The following is a 25,452-nucleotide window of genomic DNA, read 5'->3' as shown; positions in this document are numbered from 1 at the left end:
CGTAGACCACAATGCAACGCAGCCGTGTTTTCCCGGAGGAGAAGAAGAAGCAGAAGGACCCGCGGAAACTGAAAAGGGAAAAATGGAGCAGGCTTTAGTTTAAACAGTGGAAATGTAATATGCAACATATACAGTATAATAAACCTTTTACTCTCCTCCTGAGTGCTCGCTTTGTTTCAGGGACGTATAAGAAGTATTTTAGTTTTGGTTTGTTGACATGGTGCTGGGCGCGCCGGCCTCCGTCACACAGATAACCGGCGTATTTACTGACGCAATAATGTTTTCAGTGACTGTCCGAAATCTCGTTTAGTTGTTCCCTATATAGTTCACTATTTAATAAACACTATGTAGGGAATAGTGAGGGAGTGAATGAGGTTTTCCAACACAACAGTGATAACTAAAATAAGAGTGATTCCATATAGATTATGTTCCTGAGGTAATTAGCTCAATGCATGCTTGTATACTTTGTCTGTGATGTATTATTTATATCTGGCATGTTTTTGTCTGACAAGTTATGGCTGCTTAAATCTTTATTAGCAGTCTCCCTCCACATTGGTTTTCAGTTGACGGATGTAAGTAGTTCTCAGGCCCTTGTAGTGTCCTTACGGACACTCACTTCTAATCTAATACACATGGCCAAAAAGTGCCGCACAGCCAGTCACTGTGTTTCTCATCTTGAATTAGAAAAGGATTCTCTGTCCCTCACATATTGGGTTATTGTTTCCATTGAAATGACGAGAGAGAGAGAGAGAGAGAGAGACAGACAATGATGCAGTTAGACATGTCAATCACACCATCACGCAAACTGCAAAGACACAATTGAAACAATCCCAAAAAAACCTGCTGGCTCTAGAGGGGAGTGTATATATTCTCAGAGTCCAATGTTCTCTGGATCAAAATCCTCTTCATATGACTCTTTAAGGAGACCTTTTCAAAGGGTCTCATGTTCTCAGCAATGTGTTCCTTAGGTCGAATGTTAAATGTTTCCCTTGGTCAGTTTCAGTTTGTAACCCTAACCCTAACTACAGCTGATAGCCTACTGATATTACTACACGCTCAGATTTGTGGGCAAGATTCTAGACACTGTTGTCTCCACAGGGGCTGAACAGACTTTTACCATTCAGACTGCATTTGAAACGCCCACCTCACTTCATTCTTTTAGCAATTTGAGCTGCGAAGCTAGCACTTACCAATCTCTTACAATGTTAGTTTATATCAAGAGACGTAGGACCCTGGGAATATAGGGAGGACCCCCTCGAGAGCTATACTTGCCGCACTGACGCATGCGAGTGGTATCACTCTGCGAATGCAATTAAATGTCAAACAGTGTGTATAAAGTGAGTAATTTGTCAGTGGTTGTGTTTTTATCTTTGTGTTTTTTTTCTTCTTTGTTTTTCTTCCTTTTACAACATATTGTTTGTTCGAGATAAATAAAAATCAAATCAGTTCAAATGTGAGAAAACAAGATGACTGCTGTGGATTTATTATATAGATATGCTTTTATTAGAAATAAGACACATTCATTTTGTGCTCTGAAAACTGTACATTAACAAAGAGGCGACCCCGGTAAATTAAAAAGGGGAGTGGGGGGGTGGGTGGGAGGGGGAGGGCTGTGTGGCGGGGGTGGGGCGCAGATCAGTGGGTTCAGAGGTCGGCGGTCAGGGTTTTTCGACAAATACAGATCTGAGGGAGTGACTGGCGGTAATATCAAAACACACATTGTTACATTGCGATACAGAACACTCGTATAGTCCAGTACCCTGAAGGGACGAGGAGGGAATCAGGGAGGATCAGTATCAGAATAATCATGTTCATATTTATAATAATGATAACAACTATCCCCAAGCACAGTAAGAAAGATATTCATAGGCTAAAATCCATTCTGTAGAACTCTGTTGTAATAATTACAATGCTGTACATCAGGACTCCAAATGAGCCTTGTGCTTTCTCTGTGTGCAACCACCATCCCTCACTATCCCTTTATATGTCCTCACCTTTAACCGTCTTACCATATATATATATATAGATTTAGTAGTAATTTACTCATCTTACACATCTCGACACACACATACACACACAAGTCCCTTTTTCCTTCGCGTCTTTGAAAACACCACATCATATTTTGCATTTGCTGTATCAAGCCTGCTTTTACACGGAGAAACGGACTCAAACAGCACGTGTTTTGTTGAACGTGGCTCCTTCTGGACGCACTGACGCCGTCCGTGTTGCCGGCTCTGTGGGGCGGCGGCGTTGAGGAAGAGCGCGAAAAGCCCGCCGGCACGCTCTCTGGACGTCTCTGAGGTGTCCGGTCGATATGAAGGCAACTTGCCATTTTGGCTGAGGGAAAACATCTTTGATTTTTTTTTTTTTTTTTTTAAGCCCCTCGGTGCTTCGCTTGTCACTGCAGGGCCGACCTCGCCCCGTAAGGATCACGGGGGATAAAGTGGTGGAGCCAAAAGGATTATGTTGAGTCGTAGGATTGGGGGGGGTGGGGGTGGTTGGGGTGGGGGGACACTGCATCGAGGGTTACATGTGGTGTGTGTTTGGCAGTCTGCCTCGTCCGTTCTCTTTTGAGATTGATGTTGAAAAGAAAAATAAGTCTGGAGGGGATCTCGAGCCGCATACAACAGCGTTCATCACGAGAGAGAGAGAGAGCAGAACAGTGATGCAACGATTCTCTCAACAGTGAAACAAAACAAGACATAATCAGGATAATCACATTGTACTCATTTAATACAGGGGTAAACATAGCATGGTTACCTTTTGCTTTGTGGTTCATAACACGGCTATATAATGCACATATAGTAGCTGAGTCTGTCTACCATGTGAGCCACTGTGGTATCTGAGACCATATACAAGAAGATGACCAGTATTTGCAGACAAAAACACCGTCCAAACGTTAAAATGAAACAACATAGAAAGAGATGCTATTTTCCCGTTCTCTCTTTTTATCAGTTTAATGAATTTTTGGACATTGTGACACTTCTCTCTCTCTCCGCCTCGCGCTCCTTCCCCCTCACGTTCTCGCACCGGGCTTGGTCCAGCCTTTGAGTAGAAATACAGAGCAGGGCAGTGTGTTGTGGTGTGTCTGCTTGTTTGTTTGAGATCTTCGGGGAAGAAAAGGAAGTTGTGGGTGTGAGGCCCGGAATCTTGGTCACACCTCCGTCTGAAGGTCCATGATCTCCTGGCCCACTAGAGGGATGGTGGCGCTGGTCTTCTCCCACTCCACCGTCTGCAGCTCCAGAGGGGAGGCCGCCACTGTCTCCAGGTCCTTCCTCACCCAGGATGGGGGGGAGTGGGTCTTCCTGATGCCCTCCCACACCCTCTTACTCGGGGTCTGCTGCTTGTCCTTAAGAGGAAAAGGACAGAGGGAAAAAAAAGACTTGTTTTCTCAGAGATGATGCAATCTGGGATGTATTTCAGAAGTTATATTGTGAGTTTCTTTTGGGGGACCGACTTTACCTCACACTGTCTTATCTGTATGCCTTCATGATTCCCTACATTTCTTAAAAGACTAGTTTGATAAAAAAAAAAAAAAAAAAAAAAAAAAAAAGAAGCTTATTCGGTTTCTTTCTGGGAGATAAAGGGTCATTTCATTTTTTTTTTAACCTGGACCCTTTTTTCCCGTTTTTGCGTGTTAGTGACTGATAGGAACAACAATCTTTGAATTTGGTCCAGTCTTAAGCGTGAACGCTACAAATCGGCAGCCGCAGACCAGGCTGCAATATAACCCTGTGGGGCAAATGTGCATCTTCAATTTGGTCCACTAAAAGTGCTCGTTTTGCCGCTGACAGGCTCAGATTATTATTCTACGTCTCTGACAACATTATGGAAAGAGATAGGCCTTTTTAAAACCTCTTTAAGACCTTTCTGTTTAATCAGAAACGGCTCTGAGGTCGCTAGCGCTAAACCCCCCAGAGTCCATTTAAAAAAGCAATACTTTTAGCGTGTATAGAACCAACATATTTTCAGATAGAAATCTGTAAACTGTGTGTTTATTTCAAAACTAGAGTTGTGATGGTTGGAAAAGTGGAAAGATGACCGAAAATGGGTGTTCATAGTTTTATTTTGTTTCTGTCGACTTTGAATGAAGTGTATTTTATGATGCTAAAATTACTGTTATTTACATGAAGTCTGGTGGCATTAGCAAATGCAATTTCACGGATGTTTTTGTTTAAAACAGAAAGGTCGACCTCCTTAGAAATCCTTTCCATAATGTTGTCAGACACTTAGAATATAAATCTGAGCCTGTCAGCGGCAAAACGAGCACTTTTGTGAAGGTAAATACAAGCTGGACAATTGCCCTGTTAACTTACATTGTAGCTTGTTTCGCCGCTGCCAACTGCAGCGATCTCGCTTAATACTGGACAAATGTCAAAGATTGTTGTTCCCATCAGTCACTTAGACACAGAAACATAGGAAAATAGGGTCCAGGTTGAAAAAACCCTTAAACCCTTAAAATGACACATCACCACCATTCTCATGTCACTGGGAAGTATGGAGCTGGAGCTATGGTTATTAGCTTAGCTTAGCATAAAGACTGTGAAAAGGGAAACAGCTAGCCTGGCTTTGTCCAAACTGAAGAAAAACTACCAACACCACTAAAGCTCACTGATGATCATGTTTATTCTGTACACAAAAATAAATGTAAAAACAACAATTTTTGGTTTTACGATAAACACTTCCTGCTTCACTGCCTCACTTCCCCTGTTCCAGTCTGTATGCTAAGCTAAGATACACTAACCACCTCCTAGCTCCAGCTGTAAATTTATCACACAGACCTAAAAGTTCTAATCTTACTCTCAGCAAGAAAGCTGATACCGGTAACTGAAACATATACACACATATTTACTGGAATATCAAAGTATTCCTTTAATACCTCTTTTAACAAACCCATATACAATGGATGCATTTAATCTAAAGTTGGTATATGCACAAAAGCTAGCTGGATATGCTAATAAGGACTGAGATGCAAATATGATTGCGGCAGAGGCACATCCTCAAAACACATCTTGTACCCGCAGTGGAGAAGTTGATCCCTCTGCCTCTTCCACTTTTTTTTTTTTTTTTTTTTTTGGCCTCTGGAAAGAAGCTAAAGTTGTGCGATTCTGCAGGGCTATCACAAACTGATTGGGATCTGTAACTAGCGGTGTCAAATAGCTGCACCCTTAATCTGTGAAGTTGGGCTTGGCCATATGCCAGAGAAGACCTGACTCCAAAGCTGTGAAACAAATGGCGATCAGGGGCTTTTTGCAGCAGAAGGAAATGGAAATCATCTGCTGCCATGGATTGACTGCAGCTACAAAGCCAACATGGATTCTCTTATGTAAGTGGTGTTGGTGACTTTGTTGAGGGACTAGTTCCAAGCCAATCCAGTCAACCTAGTTTCCCAGTGTTTAGTGGGGGAAAGTATTAGCTTAAGTCACTATTTAGCTAACTCATAGCTTTGCCAAGCATTAAAAAAAACAAATCCCATGTAGGTAATATTAATGTCATGAATCTAGGGCTGGGTACCAAATTAAATACTTTTCAGGCACCGACCAAATGGCCTAAGTATCAAGTATCTAAAAAATGCCTCGTCATTCAATACCCAATTTCAATACCTAAGGAGCAAATCTCATCAGTGTCAGTGAGCCAATCAGCATGCAGCATGCTTCTACCAAGATCTAATAATGTCTGTGATTGGCTGTCTAACGTTACACGTCGTAGAGACACGCAGGAACAACTCTACGTTACACACAGAGACGGGCTCACGTAGTAGGAGCTGAAAAATAAATAGAATGATTTGTGCTGCAATGTGTAATGTTGTCATTTCTTTTTGTTTTTATAAAACTGGTATCGAAAAAAGTATCGTTTAGGAACCAGTATCGAAGTCACGGTATTGGTATCGGTACCGTTATAGAATATTTTTAAATGATACCCAGCCCTACTTGAATCTCAAAACTGTAAAGTCTAATGTGAGAGGGTGTAGTTCTGATCATTCCTGCAACAGCAATGTTAGTTAACTGGCAGTTGGAGCTTTTTAAGGCTTGGATGGGCACGTAACTCTTAATCATCAGTAAGACGAGCAACTGTGTTAGAAGAGATATATTCTTTAATTCTCAGATTTGCTTGGCTGGCTTCATCTCAGTAGCGACGGTCATTGAGGTCACTGGGTATTGTAATTTTTGCAGCTGTTCTCCATACACAATGGGAAGTTGAAATAATGTAAACTAATGGCCATAACATAAGCCTGTATGGTTTAATTATCTTATGTCTTATGCTATTCTCACTGGGTATCTACATCTATCTATATAAGTATATCTACTTGAAACACATGACATGCATAGACAGTCAGAGAAAGGAGAGACATTTTTTCATTAACTTACTTTTAAAACCTAAACAATATGGCCCTCATGTCGGGTCAGGCTGTTCTCATGAACCATTCGTACGAAAAAGCTACGTAAAGGTATGCACTGTAATTCGGAAGTGTTCCACGTATTTTCTGCTATATGCACCAAAGTTACTGCTGCTGTAAAGGAGCGCTGTGGACCGAGGAGGAAGGAGGTTGGGGTGGATGGGTGGGTCCTAAAACACCGTGCTTTCAAGCCGGAGAGCGGAGTTGGCTTCCCAGGGAAAACAAAAGACTTTCACCCACAAAATGTGTGTTCCTTGGGAGTGTTTTAATCCTAACTTTTTCCTAAACTTACGTTTTGGTGCCTAATCTTAACTGTCATCGCCGCATGACGCTCACATTTTGTCGCCTAAAATCAACTGTAATGTCCGCTGAAACGACCGACAGCTCGCGGTGCTCTGTACCCGGCTCAAAGTCAACTTTTATCGGGTAGACTCAACTACCAACTGCCACTAAATCTTCGACATGGCCCGGAGCGCTGTAGCCAGCTTCACGCGACGAGCTGGCAGTCGGCTATTTTCACAAGATATCATACGAATCGGTGTGCATACATTTTCGTACGATAGCGTAACGAAACCTTTCATGAGAATGTGTTAGTTGGGTAGCAGAACGTCAGCCTGCATATACAGTATCTAGCTCAATAAAAAGCTATATAATTATTATTATTATTATGAGGTCCTGTCTTGAAACAAGCTCTGACAAGTTGTATAATTTGGAAGAACCTTTTAAATATTTCTCACATTTGGAGTGACAATGTGTACTTGGCTAAATTTGTAGTTGAAGTTTATATGCTCACCCCCCTTGACGCCCCCCAGCTAATGTCTTCTGACACTGACATTGTAAGCAGAAAATCTAACCTTTAAAATGGCTGCACTAATAATTAACCACTCAAGAGTGGTGATTTGTGCTAATGGTACGAGAAAAGGAGAATATTAGATATAGGAAGGGGGGAGGGAAGGGGGTGGGGGGGGGGGCAGAACAGAATAAAGTTAAACTCTTTACACTCATGTTGGTCTTGTCGCTGCTGGCAGAGGACACACTCCATCTTTTGGCAGCTTTGGCGTCAACAGGTGGGGATTCTCTATCCTTGTCTGCACTGTGAATCTTCCTGTTCAGGTCCTGAAACATGTCCTGGTGGCGTTTCCGGGTGTGCATAATCTTCTACACAGGGACATTGCACGTTACGCACAGGGTAAACAGCACAGGCTACCATCAATCCTACTTTACCCCCCTTTCACATTGAATGTCTCGAATCTCAACACTACAGTCACACCCAAGCTTTGAATAAATCTGATAATTGTATGCAAGCCATCAAGACATCAGCTCTTTGGTCTAAAATCTAAAAAAAAAATAGGCTCTGTAGGAATCAAAGAGACTAAAATTACCTCAAAGTCAAGCTCTGCATAGCGTGATTTTCGTCTCTGGGGGGGAGATGAGACAGAGAGATTAAAGATGTGTCTTGGTTATTGTGTGCCTTGTGAGCAGAGAAACGCTCAAGTGTTTCATTGTGTATCTCCACATCAGCCAGTCAAGAAAGGGTGTTTGAGGGCAGTGAGTCATGAGGGAGGAAACAAGGTTTGCTGCTGGTCATTCTGACCCTGTTGGCACAAGTTTGCAGTTAACAGATTGTGACCGAAGGACCTTTACGTCCTCCATCCCCGAGTGGAGAACGGAAAGCCTGACCTTCAGGCCGCTTGGTTGCCGTGGCAGCAGCCGCCTCGCACGGCATTATGTTAGTGTGTTTTGCCCCGGAGTGAAAAGACACCAGCAGGCAGATGTCCAGGCTGCTGTGTGCTGATCACTGTGTCGTCTCATCGTGACACTGCTGTCGGCACTCGGAGCCGAGTGAAAACTAATCTGTTTAAAGATGCTGTCCTTACACGGGGGCGCAAAACACTGCACGGGATACTTGGTATCTGGTGATGGAGGATTTGTTATGAATGAAATAAGGGGGCTTGTTGCCTTGTGGTTAGCATCAGAGAGGGGATGACCTAAGCATACAATAAATGCAGCTCCGTGCTGCCCCGTGGAGATCTAATTAATGATAATTCTATTTATGTCTCTGATTTAATATTCAGTTTATTAATGTGTAGCTCCCTAGTTGATCACTTGTGTTAATCATTTCCCTACAACGGAGATCAAACATGGCCTGAGGCACAATACATGGCACATAGCCTAGATGATTCTAGAAAATAATTATATATATATATATATATATATTCAATTTAAATGCAATTTTATTTTGTGTTAAATCACAACAGGATATAGTAGGTCTAGACCACACTCCATAATTTACAAAGACCCACCAATTCCCCCTCCTTCAAGAGCAAGCATTTGTTGCGAGAGTGGTGAGGAAAAGCTTCCTTTTTACAGGGAGAAACCTCGGACAGACCCTGACTCTTGGTGGGAGGTGGGTATATATACTAGCCGATATGAATGGCTGCTGTCCATGGTAAATGAAAGATGGAAAACAGTAAGCTGGCATGATATATGGCATCATTCACATTGATATATGAATAAGAAAAGAAACAGAGCAGTTTATGCTAATTATAAGTTAAGCGTAGAATTACCAGAAGTACAGTGGCTCTCATGGTTCATCCATTAATGTGTCCTTTTCCACAGCACTCATTCAATCAGTAGAGCAACTTTACAGTGGCGGTTCTGGAACATTGGCTGTGGCCACATGCGACTTTAGGGTTACCAAATATATTAAGTATAAGTGTTATACAGCACCAACCCTCCATTGGTTTGGTTCTACAAAAGACTAACAATACACATATAACTTAAACACAAGAATACTCATTCAGTGTTAAGCTACATTTTATTTATCACTGCACATGAATAATATCCCCTCTTTGGGGATAAAGGTATGAACATATTTGCCAATTTAAGGGGGGCAGAGGCTTAATATTAAGGGGACACTGGCCACCATTGCCCACCCTCTAGAACCGCCACTGCAACTTTAACAGAACTCCTGAACACAAATAGTGTTTTTATTCACTCATTTATTCCAATCAGTTCTACTTGGGACGCTGTGTCGATACTGTTAATGAAACTCACCACTTCCTGCAGACGTTTCACATTAAAATGCCCTTTATGTGTAATGCCGGGTTCAGACTACATGGATATTTCTGTCTGTTAAGATGGTCAGAATCAGAATTAAAGAATCATAACTTATTGTCGTGACTTGCTCTGGTTACTTTGAGGTTCTCCAACTTCCCAACTTGAAAATCCGACTTCAGGTGGTCGTGTTTCCAACTTAGAACTCGTAAAGTCCGACTTCTGAGTACAAATGAAACGCATTATGATTTCCCGAAACAAGAATGTAAAAAAACAATGGCATCCAGAGCGCTGTTTATGATTCTGGCTGTGTGTTTGGAAAAGCCTAAAAAAAACGAAAGAAAAAACGACTGTGACCTTTCCTTTGTCCCACCGAGCAGCACCAACATCTGTCCTCTTTCACTTTGCCGTGTTTACAGCGGAAGAGCTCTTATTGGTCGCAATATTTTCCGTGGCAATACTGTAACGATACACTGACGCCAAGTATCGATCTTTTTGTCATATAAATTGCACTTTTTGGTACTAGAATAACAAAAATCAATTGCTTTTTTAGACAACTAGATGGAAAATCAAAGTGAGATGAAATACCAAAGAAATGTATCTTTGTATATAAAACAGATGTTGACAGAGTTTTCCTTTGGGCACATTATTTGAAGTTGTTAAAAAGGCAATAAATTGCAATATATCGCACAACATCGCAATATGTTTAAAATCGCAATAACAGCGTATCGTAACACAAGTATTATGATAATATTGTATCGTGACATAAGTATCGCGATAATATCGCATTGTGACATAAGTATCGTGATAATATGTATCTTGTCACAAGTACCGCGATAATACTGTATCGTGACATAAGCATCCTGATAATATGTATCGTGACACAAGTATCACAATGATATCATATCGTGAAATAAGTATCGCGATAATATTGTATCGTGACATAAGTATCGCGATAATATTGTATCGTGGGGCCTCTGGTGATTCCCACACCTAGTCGTCCCGGATGCGGTGTCGGTTGTTGTCTACTATGATACACTGCACGGGATAAAACCATCAACGGTTTCTCCTGACACCCTACGTCTGTGCAGGAAGTGTTAAGTTTTATTGACAGAAGTTTAGCAGTGCTTGAAAAACAACAAATTAGAAAGGATTTGAAAGAATGACTTATTGAGAACAGTACTTCAGACGAGGTTGAAGTGGTGAATGGGCACTAAAGCAAAAAGCATCAACAGCATTAAAACAAGCAGATCAGAGAATGAGGAGACTTCTTACTAAAATGTGATCAAAATTGAAATGTTAAACAGGACAAATGAAAGGCTTATCTCTAATATAAACCAGTTTCAAATAAAGGCCTGGTTCTTGAGAATGTATGCCAAGTAGTAGGAATACAAAACACAACTTTACATGCATGTCTTATTTGAAGTATGAAGTGTGAGGCTGATAATGCATTGCTATGACAAGACTATGCTGATGTGTAGTGGTCTTACCTCCAGTGAGCTCATGGAAAGCGTGGAGACGGTCTCACTCTTGGACATCACACCAGAGTTTCCGGAATCTCCCCCGTCGCACATGTTGTTGGCCGCGTGGGAGTCTCTGGGCATATTCTGCAGATTGTGTACAGGTGAGTCTCTGTCAGAGCACGACACACTGATCTGGTCGGCGGGAAGGCTCTTCAGCCCAAAGCCAGGCATCGGCTCTCCGCTGGCAGGGTTAGCCAGGTGAATGAGCCTGGTCTGAGGCAGCTGCTCAATGCCCATGTTGTACTTGGCTGCCTGCTCCTCTTTCCCCTTGGCCAGCTTCAGGGTGCCCGTATTGTTGCTCGGCAGGATGACGTACCCCGGGCCTTTGCCTGGGCCCTCGGAGCTGCTCCCCTCGCCGTTTCCTCGAGGCAGCTCTCCGTCCAGCTGCTTGAAAAGCTCGCCGTCGCAGATGTAGATGGATTTGGCGCCTGGCAGCTCTGTGCTGATTCCCTTGGAGGGACCCTTCTCCCTGCGCAGGGTCAGAGTGTGGCTGGTGTAGTCTGCCACGTTTTGCAGGTGAACCTTGGCCATGCTGGCCGGCATGGTGTTGAAGTTGGAACCCTTCTGAAGAGTGAGGGTCCCAGCGGAGGCCTTCTCCTCCCCCTGGAGAGATGAGCGCTTCATAGTGCCTGGAGGCAACAGAAAGACAGAGTAAGACCGTGGTCTGATTTACATGCTTGGGGGCCATAGGGGTTAACTCACACAGCAGCTGGATTTTTACTGTATCACGAGATAACTCGAGAATTGTGGGATCACGTCATACGAAAATTCATCTTGTCAAGCTTCAAGCAGTGGTGGAAGAAGTATTCAGATCATTACTTAAGTAAAAGTACTAATACCACACTGTAAAAGTACTCTGTTACAAGTAAAAGTCCTGCATTGACAATGTTACCTATGTAAAAGTCTGTAAGTATCATCAGGAAAATGTACTTCAAGTGTTAAAAGTAAAAGCACTCAATGCAGCACCTCAAATTTGTACTTAAGTACTAAGTAAGTAAATGTACTTAGATAGATTACACCACTGGCTTCAAGTAATGCGTTTGCGTCTGAACTACCAGCCTACCGAACCAATCAGCTTCTGGGGAGGAGCTACTGGCTATAAGCGTTGTTTAGGTGTGACGGCCATGACTGTTCAAAACAACAATGGCGGACGTGACGGATGAAGGTTCATCCAATCACCTGCCCTTTCCCAAACAGTTTCCAATGACGGCTTCTCAGATGTTTCTGTGTTAACAACCATCTGGTGTGTCGGGTTAGGGTCACGGGGGGGCCCTGGCCACATTATTCATTCAAATCACACGTATTGCGTTGTCGCCAAGTAAACTAATAAAATACAAATGTATTTATTAATGTGCATTTTGTAAAACTACATTTTGAAACTGTGCTTCTAGCAAAGACGGGGTCTCAAGATAATAAGGGATGTAGCAATTATCTTGGTTGGTACTGTTATTTAGTATCACACAGATAACTCAGGGCTTTTGGGGCCACTGGGACCTGGGGCCCCGACAGCAGCTGCCAGCTTTCCTCAGTCAATAATCCAGCCTGGGGTTGGACAGATACTGAAGCAACCCTCTACAAAGACTCAAATGTGGTTTTCTCAGTACTACTGTATCTTGCTCTATAAGTATGAACGACTATGTATAATTGTAAATGAAATATTTTTTTTTTTTTTAGCAATAAACACTGGTTAAGCTATGGTATAAAAAGATACTGGTATCTGCATTTATATCAGCCGTTAAGTAAGGAGGCATTGTAGTTCAGACATGACAAATGTTTTTTTGAGGCAACATAGAAACAGTGTCACCATTACCATTGTCAATGTAAAGTAGAGAGCAATGACAAAGTCACAACTGTGACCAAAATAATCAAAACTATTTATCACCCTTCAAACACTCATATCAGTCTAAACCTGCTGAGTGCTCTAAAAAAGTGACAACAACAACAACAACAGGAACTTGTTTGTTAAAGGGTAACTTCTTTTTTTCAACTTGGACCATATTTTCCTATGTGTTGTGTCTAACTGACCCAGAATTAAGCAAGATGTAACGTTAATGGGCCATTGTGCACCTACATCCACTGAAAGTGCTTGTTTTACCACTGACATGCGTAAACAAGTAAGATCATTTTTGTGTCTCATGAAACTCGCTGTCGCCAAACTCACCAGACTCTATTTAAATAAACAGTAATTTTGTCATCGTAGAACACACTTCATTCAAAGTCGACAGAAACAAAATAAAACTATCAAAAGCCGTCTTGGTTGGTCTTTCCACTGTTCCAACAATCACCACTCTGGTTTGCTTGAAATTAACCCTTAATTCACCCATTTACATGTAAACATATGCTGGCTCTCTACACACTAAAAGTACTGATTATTTTAAATTGTGTTTGTTTGGTGATGATTTTTTTTAGCTGTTTCTGTTTAAACAAAAAGGATCTTACCCTTTAAGGAAAAGGTCTATCTCTGTAAGGATCCTTTCCATAATGTTGTCAGACACTTAGAATAATAATCTGAGTCTGTCAGTGGTAAAACAGACTTTTAGTGGACGCAAACTGACAATGCGCATTTGCCATATAGGATTACTTTGCAGCGTTCTCGCTCAATACTGGAACAATTAGTCAATTAGACACCAATGCATGGGAAAATAGGGTCCATGTTGAAAAAACAAAAACAAAATTACCCTTTAGAATATCTCAACTGCGAGTACATGGCTGACATCGGGCTTGCCTTGACCCTATGACCCAACCTCATTTCACTATAACAACTGCTGGCTTATGGCAGGATGCATATCCCATACCATGTCCAGGCAGGTAAACAACATCAGACAGCGCTATATCCGCAACACTAAATATCTTACAACCGCTCTCTGTGCTCCCACTTTCTACTCAAAAACAATCATCTCTCCCTGTTCTTTTCTGTCTTTTCTCGATCTGGCCTGTCTGTGTCTCAATAGCTTTTCTGCTCCAGATGCTTTTCTTGATATCCTGTCTCGAGAGATAATCACATTTTCACTCCCAGCGGATATCACAGCAGAGCCAGTATCTGATGCGGCACTGTCGGGAGGGACTTAATTATACAGCGGCAGTGTAGGAGAGACTCAGACAGCCCTATTTATCTGCATATAACTGCTCAGCACACGTTCATCCCACTCCCAACAGCCTGGGCTAAACTGCCTTATGCAGCATTAATGTGCAGTATTTCTTGTCAGAACAGCTCGTTGGTGAAGGGAGGCTACTGTGATGTTGATTGTAAGACACAAGTGCAGAACTGAGGGTGAACATGCCTCACATCTGTTTTGACAACGCTGAGGAATTTGGAGCAGTTGAAATACAGGGAGGAGGCACAAAGAGACATCTGTAGCGTTTGAATAGCATTCCCCAAAGTCAAGTCAAACACAAAATCCAACACACTCAACCTGGAGCTTACCTGATCTGCAAGCCATATCCACGTCTTTCTCAAAGTCAGTCTGAGGACAGAAGACAATACATATTGTATTTAGTGTGCACCCTGCCAGTAGGGGTGGGCACTATGGAGAAAATCAAATATCACAAATTTTAGATAATCATCAGTAATGTGGATATAATAACTAAGTAGGTAAAGGGAAATAAAAGAACAGCTACAAGAGTCTGGTAAGTTCAGAAAATGACATCACTTTACCGTAATGCAGCCTTTAAAACCAGGAAAAGACAACACTTGTGTCATATTACGATATCCAAAATTCAAGACAATATCTAGTCTCATATATCTAAATCGATATAACATTGATATATTGCCAAGCCCTACCTGCCAGTATTGAATAATAAGGTGAAACTAACAAACATATGCATATATTCATACCATGAGCTGAGCATGGCCATTCTGGAAAGATCCTCCTGAATCTCCATTAGCGTCCTCCTGGCGGTCAACCACACGGCACTTCACTGCCTCCTGAACCTGTCGCAAATCATGAGAACAAAGATCACAATCTTAGTACTGGTAGTATGTATAAATATCACGTTTCAAATAAAGAGTTTTTGTCTAGAACCACCACTCAACCCAAATTACCCCTTGATCACTATGGTCACGATGGTCCATGGCCCATGATGTGCGCCATGATCTCAAAATGTTAAGTCCTTAGAGAGTGCATCTTGTATCTTGCATCAATGTGTTTGTTTTGGTGAGAAACCCCTGACCTTTCCTACAAAATAATCAGTACACAACAATAACTAAGTGAGTGGTCTTTTATAAAAAAAAAAAAATGGCTAAAGAAGTCTACAGTCCTTGTAGTCCTAGAGGCTGCAATGTTCATCACACCACGAAAAAACTCAAGTACAAGACCAAATGAACAAAGAAATCTTAGAGACTTAAAATTAGCCAGGCTAAAAGGTCTGGGCTACAAGTTTGTCCGGATGGCTGCACTACAAGCTGTTCATGGGGTCATTAAAATCAAAATGCCTCACCCCTTCGAGAGCCTGATTGTGTTCAATGTCATGGCCATCTGCACTCCCCCCCATACACAATGGACCTCATCATAGACCATGTTGCATCATGACCATTTTGCAAGAGACGAAATGTGAGCTAATTGTGATGCTAGAAGTCTCCCAAATAATTAATCATCTTCCAATTTCACTTAGTTCTACTTTTCTATAGTGTCAATACAACTCATCGCTACAATGTTTCACATTAAAAGCCTTCTAGCAGCTTAGGGGCATGATCTTTCCCTTTCCTGGCAGGGTTGTAATGTAGGAAGTGTTGAGTTCCAGGAACTTAACACGGATCAAAAGAACAAGTACACAGTAGATGTGATTAGAATCACTTAGTGGATGTTTCTGGTAAAAATTGAATTCAGAGCACCTGAGTTGTGATGATGATATAATTATGTGGTTTTAGTGCTGTAGAAATGTACAGGACTAGAGCTGTAAATTCTTCATTTATCAGTAGCCTATAGATCTTGGCTAAAAGATTGTCTTGATGGCGGGACGACATGCCAAAGTCCTTGGGGGTCATTAAACTAAAAAGGGTTGATTCCACTGAGGGCATGTATGTGCCCAAAGAATGCCATGGCCATCTGCAAATTAGATGATTGTGTATGCAAAGTTCACATTTTAGCGTGCTATAGGTGAGCTCACTGACATCAGCCCATTAGATTTAAATATTTCTTTTTAACATATTACACTTTTGGCAGAATGGTTTGGTTATAGGAAAGGTTAGGGGTTTCCCCCCCAAAAAAAACACATGTACACATATGCACTATGTAAAGTCTTAACATTTTGAGATCATGGTGCTCATCACGGGCTATGGACCATCGTGACCATATTGATCAAGGGGTTATTTTGAGATGTTGGTTTTAGACGAAAAGTCTGTGGGTCACAAAAATCCTTAGACCAAAATGTTGATTAAATAAATGGATAGACCGACTGAGGTAACATACTAGACTGTCCTCAACAAAGAAACGTCAGTATAGTTTGATTGTGCAAGCAGCTGATATCACCGATATTTTACGTTGGTTGTTAGGCAGTGACCTCTAGTGGCCGTAGTAATTATCGTAGGAGCAAGCCAAGAAACAAAGGATGAAGTAAGGTGATGTAGTATAGGACCCAAAATCTGTGTAGGTAGGAAAGTCGGGCAGGTAGATTGGTCAAACAAACATAGGACCTTCTCCCAGGAGACCGGTGTTTGTCTCCCGTGTGAAACCAAAAGTCAATGGCAACTTTTTTTTAGTCATGTAGTTACGTTGAAGTAGTATCGTCTGTGACTCATTTTAGGCCAAACAATGATCTTTTCTAAACCCTAACCAACTTAACTTGTTCCGTTTCACACCGCTAAATACTTTATATTAATGAACGTTCTTTACATTTAAGCCATTGCTAAATGAGTTGATACAAAGCTCAATAACACTATCAGCTCCACACAACTCTCTCTGTATATATCGAAATTATATTATATGTTGTTTTGGAAGTCATTGACACACAACCTAGTGTGCCATTTAGGTATGACAATGTGTTTCCCATGATATTTATTATAAAACTGATCAATACTGTGCTACCTTTCATGGGAAAAGCATAAACTGAATTCCATATTAGTATACAAAGGTTAAAGTTCTATACAGGGTTTATAGCCTCAAATTAGTCTACAAAAAAAGAAGAAAAAAAACTAGTCTTGCGTTGCCAGACTTTCCTCCACAGCGCTGCGGAGGAGGTTCTGGCTAGTCCACACAGCATTCTGGGATGGGAGAAAAATTTGCTCTGGTTTATCGGCATTTCTTTAAACCAATCACAATCATCTTGGCCGGTGCTAAGCGCCGGACGGAGCCACGGTGCCTCTGCAAAACAGCCTCGGGAAGGAACTTGTTTTGGTGGAACATTCAAAAGTACGTTCAAAAGTTGTTTTAGTCGTGTAACAGAAAACTCTGATTGGACAGATAGTCTAGCTAGCTGTCTGGATTTACCCTGCAGAGATCTGAGGAGCAGTTAACCATAGACCTCAGAAATCCACCAGAGTTTAGAACACCAACACAAAGAAAGAGGAAGGTGGACGGACATCCGGCCAAAAATAAGGGACATTCGGTGGATCTTCCGGTGGCACCGGAGCAATCTCGTAAATAAAACGTCGTCGATATATACACTAGCCTCAAACATATATATATATATAAAGTCGGTGGTCATGTGAGGTACCTCTCTGCGCAGGATGCAGTGTACCATGACAATAACGAAGCCTTCCAGGGAATCAAATACAGCAAAGAGGATCTGGAAGAGCGCAGAACGCCGGTCTGTGATGGCGAGGACAGCTGACATCCATGTGAGGGCCAGAAGGGGCAAAACCACACAGGAGCTCCACAGTGATGCCCTGCAGGATGGGAAGGGGAACCACAGTCAAGGACAGCACTACTAAACCTTTGTCAACATGACACAGGGTAAGCCTACAATGGTGTCTGACAGTTATGCTGTAAGACATTTGATATTTGTCATTAGCTAAGATTATTAGATTTTTTTTTTTTAACATTTAAGGCAAGCTTCCAAAAAAAACAATTCCAAGAGTTAAACTGGATTTATTCCCCTTTGTAAGATTAAAAACAGTAGAAAATGTAATCTAATGCTAATTGCCCACGGTGTTAGCATAGTGTTAGCAGCCTTTAACTCTAACCATGCATACAATACATAACGTCACAACAAATAATTATGTTACTATCACAGACAAAAACATACATCCATTATCTGCAGATATATATGTTCATAATTCACATATATGACATGCATGTATGTTTAAGATGGTTCAGTCAAACCAAAGAGGATCTAGTGCCACAGGAAAGAGAAGGAGTGATGGTGAGCAGTGGGGAAAAACGAGTGTAATGAGGCTGAAACAGAATGCAAAGACAAACAGAGGCAGAGCAGAGAAGGACAGAGAGACAGAGAGAGGAAGAGTCTGAAGAAGTGTCATTCCCGTTGCTCGCACTTTGCTGTTCTTGTTCTTTTTTCTTGACTCTATTTGTTTTAATGTGCACATCAGGAATGAAAAAGAACAATATGATTATTTTACTGAACCTATTCAATAGGTGCTAACATTTATTTTTAGTTAGATAATATTCCAGAAGTGGAAAAAGTACTTTATTCATGCAACATTGCTATAATTCTTCATTATTATAAGACAAAGTGGATGCATTCAAAAGTTTGCTATAATGTCTCATGATAAATGTAACATAGTATACATTTCCACACCAAGGGTCATGTCTGTTTGGACATATATACTCTTCTTTTTTATTATAATTATTTCTACTTTGCCGTTCTTTTTTATCAGTGTTAAGATGCTGTCAATCCAATCCCATGCAGGGGTTTTCACATTAAAAGCCCAAAAAGAGATGTTTTGGCACTTCAGCTGCTAAAATAATTTTTAATGTTTAACATGCGTGCAAGAAGTATTGAGTTTCAATGACTTAGCTTAGCAACAAAACAACTGACAATGAATTAGCGAGTGACAGTTTCATCAACCTTTGAAAATATTTGTATTGTTGAAGCTGGTCTAGCTGGTGTTGTACTCTGCATAAGGAATAGTATGCTGCATTCGTGTCACATTAACATGTCAGAAAACCCCATTTTCTGGCTTAAACTGTTTATAGTAATATCCAAATAGTGTCCAACTAGGACTAATGTATGAGGCAAGTGAGCACCAACGCCTGCAATACGTTACTTATCAAGCCATGGTGACACAATCACTACAAATCATGCACTAATGGAGATTTAATAAGGGAAAATAACAATTTTCATTATTTGCTGTCTATCAAAATGCTATTGCTGGCGGTAAGACTTTGAAACCCACCACTCAGACTTTAATGGCTTTAAAGGAATCGCCATTATGATGAAATATTGTCCATTTGTTAGATTGTCTTGTTCAATTGCTTTTAATGCATCACATTTCCTGAAGCTCATCATCTACAGTAGTTTGTGTTTGATAAGGTATTCTGCAAAGTAAACTGTGAAACAGATGCATAATGCCCCTCCAAAATGTAGCTAAGTAAAAGAACAAAGTCCAACAAATGGAACGCCATAACTGTGACACATAAAAGAAGCAGTATAAGAATCCTGCACAACTTAATTAAAAGTACTTTGTTGCTTTCCACCTCTGGTAATAAAAAGGACTGGACCAATCCAGGGAATGGTTTCGCTGATGTTGGCCATTAATTTGATGTTGACCTCATTTGAAATTTGGATGTGTCTCATTATGTGAATCCTGTTTCAGAGGCTTTTCCACCCTACCCACAGTAACACTCAAAGAGAGTTTGGTCAGTTAAAAATGCTGAAGATTGACACAACGCATCAGTACTGCTGTGAAAAGGGCCGAACGGCTGAATTCTACTTAAAGGATAATTCAGGTTATTTGTTTCAGTCTGGACCTTGTTTTCCATATTCATCGTTTATGAACTACACATTAACTGGCTGTAGACCTACAAACTTCTACATTTGAGGGAGTGCTGTTCTCCAATACAATCCACTGAGGACAGGAAACATGAAGTTAAACCAAAAGGTGATCACAACACATGGTATTAGATATGCTAATGTGACTAAGGTGTACTATGTTCATGTTTGTGGTATTTTTAAATGAATGTTATTGATTAATTATTGATTATTATTATTACTAGTCATAATTATATTAGCTTCACTCTAGAGCTGGGCCATATGGTGAAAATATCAGGATATGTTTGACCAAATACCTCAATATCGATATTGCGGCGATATTGTAGGGTTGACTATTGGTGCTTTCACTAAATATTTACACAATGAGAGTTTTGATAAACAATCACCAATAATGTGGATACAATGACGAAGTGGGTAAAGGCAAATAATAAAACATCTAGAACAGTCAGGTTAGTTCAGAAAATGACATCACTTTACTGTAATGCAGCCTTTAAAACCAGGAAAAGACAACACGTGTCATATCAAGATATCCAAAATGTAAGACAATATCTAGTCTCATATATTGATATATTGCCTAGCCCTACTTTACTGTTACTATAATTGTCACTGTTCATCATGTCATTCCATTATACCCACTGCTAGAATTATTATGAGTCATATTTTTGTATTTCTGTATATCTGTCTCTCTCTCCCCCCCTGCCTGTTTAAAGGAAGTTTTTCCTCACCCCTGTCACATCAAATGCTTGCTCTTGTGGGTTAATTGTTGGGTCTTTGTAAATTATAGAGTGGTCTATACCTACTCTATCTGTAAGGTGTCCTGACATAACTTTTCTTATCAATTGACACTATAAATAAAATGTAATTGAATAAATACAAACCACAGACTGTCAGTCTGTTACCGTAACAGTAATTAGCTGTGTTTTTCGCTGACTCCACTATCTTCACCTGGCATTACAAACTTGTGAAACATGTCCAACACAAGTACAACACAGAGTGATTACATGTAGTGGGTAATCTATTGATGTTGGCCGGGCCAGACAGGAAAATAAATAATCCATACAATACTAATTAAATCGTGTAATTACAATAGAGGCTGACGTGGTTGTAAAACCTGTGGACCATGATGGGACCAGCATCAACATTATTATTTGAACATTTAAAAATGTTGCCTATTGTAGTTAGATCTACCCATATCATTTAGGAAAAGACTCAACATAGGAAGTGGATAACACACAGGGGTAGAACGAAATCTGGAAAAGTGGCATGTTTGGGACGGGACAAGGTGACGAGTTACGGGACCATAATGCGACTGGAAGAAACATTATTATTTGAATATTAAAACATGTTGCCTATATACCCGTATCATTTAGAAAGAGACACTAAAGAAATAGATCAAATAAACAGGTCGGGAGTAAAAGTCAGTACTTAGTGGTAGTAGTTTATTTAATTATTTACGTATTTAGTTATTTTTCTGTGGCTGTAGTTTTGTTTTATGTTTGCAATGTTCAGTTCTAGTTGGACAATTTATGGGTTACACATTTGTGTTGTGGCTGCTGTAATATGTTTTCTTTATTCTTTATTTTGTGTAGAGTATGTTGTGTAGAGCATGTTTTGTGTGGACATTGGACCGGAAGCTGTGGATGAAATTACTTGTGTCTTAGTGTCTTAATGTAGTTCCCTGTGGGATGGACCACTTAATAAAATCATATAATATCATATCATATCAGTAGTGCATAGGTTGGCAACAATAAAGGTCATAGGACCATAATGGGACTGAAAAAACATAATTTGAATATTTCAAAGTGTTGCATATTATATTTAGTATATCTACCCATAGATTAAGATTTACAAAGAAACTTGGTATGTGTGCGTATATATATACACGTTACAGACTATGAAGTTAAATGATGGGTATTAATTGTTCAGTCACAGTTATTTAAAACATAGAGAAGCTATTTAGAGGTTGTATTTATGGATTGTAGGAGAGAGCAACACTCCCTGCACAAAAAAACAAATAGAGGCTATGAACTTCTGTAATTAGGATCACATTCTATTAGCACAATAGCGAAAAGTAGAAAAAAAAAGGGCCAGGGTTGATAATAATGTAAATGATCCATCTAGGCACTTATAGATCACAGCAAGACACACACACACGAAGCACACACACACACACACACACACACACACACACACACACACACACACACACACACAAACAATAAAAGCATATTGCTGTCCCCTCTGCATACATAGCCATGGTCTCCTTAACATTTGCTCCAATCAGCTTTGTAAGACACACACAAACACAGACACACACACACATACATACACAAACACACACCCACACACACACACACACACACACACACACACACACACACACACACACACACACACACACACACACTCTCTCTCTCTTTTAATCATCAATCACATATTCATAATTATTTACATATATATATACATATATATATATATATAACACACAGTTTCACCCTGCCTGCCAGTGCATCAGGGAGAAGAAGAAATGACAGAGGGGTAAAGGAAAGAGAATCCATCAAAGTGAGAGAGAAGAAGAAGGGAGGCATACAGTAGAGGAGAGAACAGAGGTAAGAAGAGTTAAGGAAAAATAATTAGCGGGACTAACATGGCGTTACTGGTAGCTGTGGTGGAAACGTCAGCCGAAGAGATAACTCCGCACTTGGCACATTTGAGCGTCATATTGTACAGTGGCACTGTCATCTGACTGCAAAGTCAAATTAACACGCTGTAACATACACAAACAGATACAAATGCACCTGCACACAGACTCGCACGGATGCACGTGCGCACGCACACAGTGAGTCACAGTGTTTCTCGCACAATCTCTCTCTCAGGGCTACAGTCCAACCGCTTTTGTGTGTGTTTTGGGGTGTACCTGTGTGTGACTCTGGGGGATAGGGGAGGAGGGGCCAAGACATACAAAAGACTGGTTTGATGATTTAAAGGAACTGAGTGTAGTTCACCCACTCAACCATGTATCTGCTTGTCATACAAAAAGGCTTAATCTCAAAGCCTAATTTCATGCATTTTATTTGCCGGTGGAGGATTTACATCTCTGCTGCTCTGATTATGATGATGTGCTGGATGTGCCTCCCCCCTGGTCATGTCAATTTGTGCTAACTGCTTATTAAGAGCGATGCCAAGTGGAAATGCAAAGCTTTACACACACAGTAATATTTCAAAACCTCCACTCCGTCAGTCACTACAGTCGGCGTTCACAAAGGAAACATCTTGCTCCAGTTGTGATGAAAGAGTTACATAACATCAATACATTCAGTGTATTAATTGTGACAAGTAATTTAGTAACACAAACTGTATGTGTTCCCTTAGGCTACATTTACATTGCTACGTTTTAGTTTTTAAGCGGAGTTTTGAGCCAAAAGCGATCTCCGTGCACACAAGTGATTTTATCTCCAGTACAAGAACTAATCTCTGTTTAAACTAACACGCACAAACCAAAATATCTCATCAACATCCTGGTATACTGGGCATAAACAGGAGGCAGCGTGGAGAGTCCGCCCCCTGCTGGTAGTTGCCATGGTAACGCTAGTAGCTAAGTCTCAGAGAACGAGACGTCGTGACCCATCAGGCGGAGAAAAATTGGCGTCAGTGTTGCCAATGGTGTCCGTTTTTGGCTGTTGAGACTGCAACACAACCCCGCAGATTCCAAACCAAAATGGGTCAGAAGAGTTTTCAAATGTGAGAGAAAAATGTGCTCTGGTTTATTGCCATTTCTTCAAACCAATCACAATCGTCTTGGGCGGTGCTAAGTGCCGGACGGAGCAAAATCGGGAAGGAACTTGTTTTGGTGGAACATGTGTACGTTCAAAAGTTGTTTTACTCGTGCAACAGAAAACTCAGATTGGACAGATAGTCTAGCTAGCTGTCTGGATTTACCCTGCAGAGATCTGAGGAGCAGTTAACCATAGTCCTCAGAAATCCACCAGAGTTTAGAACGCCAGCACAAAGAAAGAGGAAGGTAATGGAGATCTGGCCGAAAATGAGGGACATCCAGCTGAATTTTTGGCGGCACCGGAGCAATCTCGGAAATGAAACGTCGTCGACATACACTAGCGTTCCCACAAACAGTCACTCCCACTGTGTTGCCAAGAGGAAGGCGTAATTACGGAGTGCAGGGTCTTTCATTTACTACACATACTGTGTTAAATGACTGGCACTTAGAGCACTGAATCATCAGCGTATGTGTGATAGGAAATATCCAGCTCTTTGATTAAAAAAAGTCAAAAAAAAAAACGTATGTCTTACTTTGTACCCCTGGCTATTGGTTCTATTGGTCATGATAACATTGTCCTCACTATTGTAATTGTTCTCAGAACATCTCTTGAACTCAGAACATCGCTAAAAATAGTTCCAATTGAGCAAGAAACACGAGTGTTCAGACGGACTGACAGAATCTACAAAGTTTACACCTCGCCTTTATTTTCTCCTCCAAGTAAGCTAAACTTACTGTCGTTGACATCCTAATCCATCTGATCTATTTTTAGTAGTTACTTTGCAGAGTACAATATTATCTAAAACAACCAATGGCCAGAGCAACGGAAATGAAACCAAAGTATTAATAAACTCTAGTTTTTCTTTGAGGAGAGAAGTCAGCTACACATCTTAAGAGGCATTTTTTTTGTATTAAAATAAATCCTATGACTGAGCTAATATTGTGTTGCGAGTGCTGCTAACACTGAGTGAAAGCTAAAGATTACTTCTTAAAATAGTCCTTTGGGTTCTGGGTACATTTTGAGTGAATTGAGCCACTATGGTGCATTGTTTTGTTTCCAATTGCGACAATAACATATTTTTTAATTTTGTGTGATTAGCATCTCTTTAGCATAAGTCCCAGACATTCATGGGCCAAATAATGCTTCAAGCCATTTGCCTGACTTAACTGACACATGAAACATGGACACCAGTAGGTGATAGCTGGAAAAGAAAAACAGATGTGTATATGTATGTGTGTATGCATGTGTATATATGCGTGTAGGTATGTATATATGCACGTATGTGTATGTATACATATATATAGAAGTGTAGAATTGAATTGTTTGTATACAAGTAACTACTAATCCTTATCTGAATCATTTACAATCATTTTAAAAGATATGTTTGCTGAGTCATTTGTTTTTGGTTTTTCTTGCTTGTGCCAAAATGTACATGTTGTTATTTATCTTTTACCCTTTTTATTTTTAACATTTTCAAAATGACCTCAGCTAAAGCCATACCAAACTGATGGAAAACATGATTTCTCATAAACTACGCAGAAATAAATGAAACCAACGGCCACAACATAAACCTGTAGTATCACTGAACTATCCAGGAGACAGCTGTGTTTCTCCACGGTAACATTGCATTCAAACTTTCAAATGAAAACCTAAAAAAGAAATACCACTGGAACTAAAGTAGTAGCTCCCTCCTACTCTATTCAGTGAGTGATTTCACTTTAATCCCCAGATCCTTTAGTCACCACGCATATTTCTCATTACGTTCATTAATTTAATGAAACTGAATGTCAGTCTCAAGTTAAGACATTGCTGT

The 25,452-nt window shown here is 40.6% G+C and overlaps 1 protein-coding gene across 10 annotated transcripts in view; it reads right to left on the bottom strand.

Annotated features, from left to right (window-relative positions):
* Positions 1-1,664: 1,664 nt before the first annotated feature.
* Positions 1,665-25,452, bottom strand: part of adgrb1a (adhesion G protein-coupled receptor B1a) — a 209,386-nt gene continuing 185,598 nt past the window's right edge. For 5 of the 10 annotated variants that reach the window (XM_031322622.2, XM_031322623.2, XM_031322624.2 and 2 more), the window contains 8 exons: positions 22,511-22,609; positions 17,629-17,800; positions 14,813-14,908; positions 14,402-14,441; positions 10,945-11,606; positions 7,780-7,815; positions 7,397-7,555; positions 1,665-3,349 (listed from right to left, as the gene is read on the bottom strand). In XM_031322622.2, the coding sequence (XP_031178482.1) occupies positions 3,155-3,349; positions 7,397-7,555; positions 7,780-7,815; positions 10,945-11,606; positions 14,402-14,441; positions 14,813-14,908; positions 17,629-17,800; positions 22,511-22,609 (1,459 nt within the window). In that variant the 3' untranslated portion in view covers positions 1,665-3,154. The remainder of the gene's footprint in view (positions 3,350-7,396; positions 7,556-7,779; positions 7,816-10,944; positions 11,607-14,401; positions 14,442-14,812; positions 14,909-17,628; positions 17,801-22,510; positions 22,610-25,452) is intronic. The other 5 variants (XM_031322626.2, XM_031322627.2, XM_031322628.2 and 2 more) reach the window with 4 other exon arrangements.

The sequence above is a fragment of the Sander lucioperca genome, chromosome 10 (assembly GCF_008315115.2).
Source record: "Sander lucioperca isolate FBNREF2018 chromosome 10, SLUC_FBN_1.2, whole genome shotgun sequence".
Classification (NCBI taxonomy): Eukaryota; Metazoa; Chordata; class Actinopteri; order Perciformes; family Percidae; genus Sander; species Sander lucioperca.
This window is presented reverse-complemented; position numbering and strand designations above follow the sequence as displayed.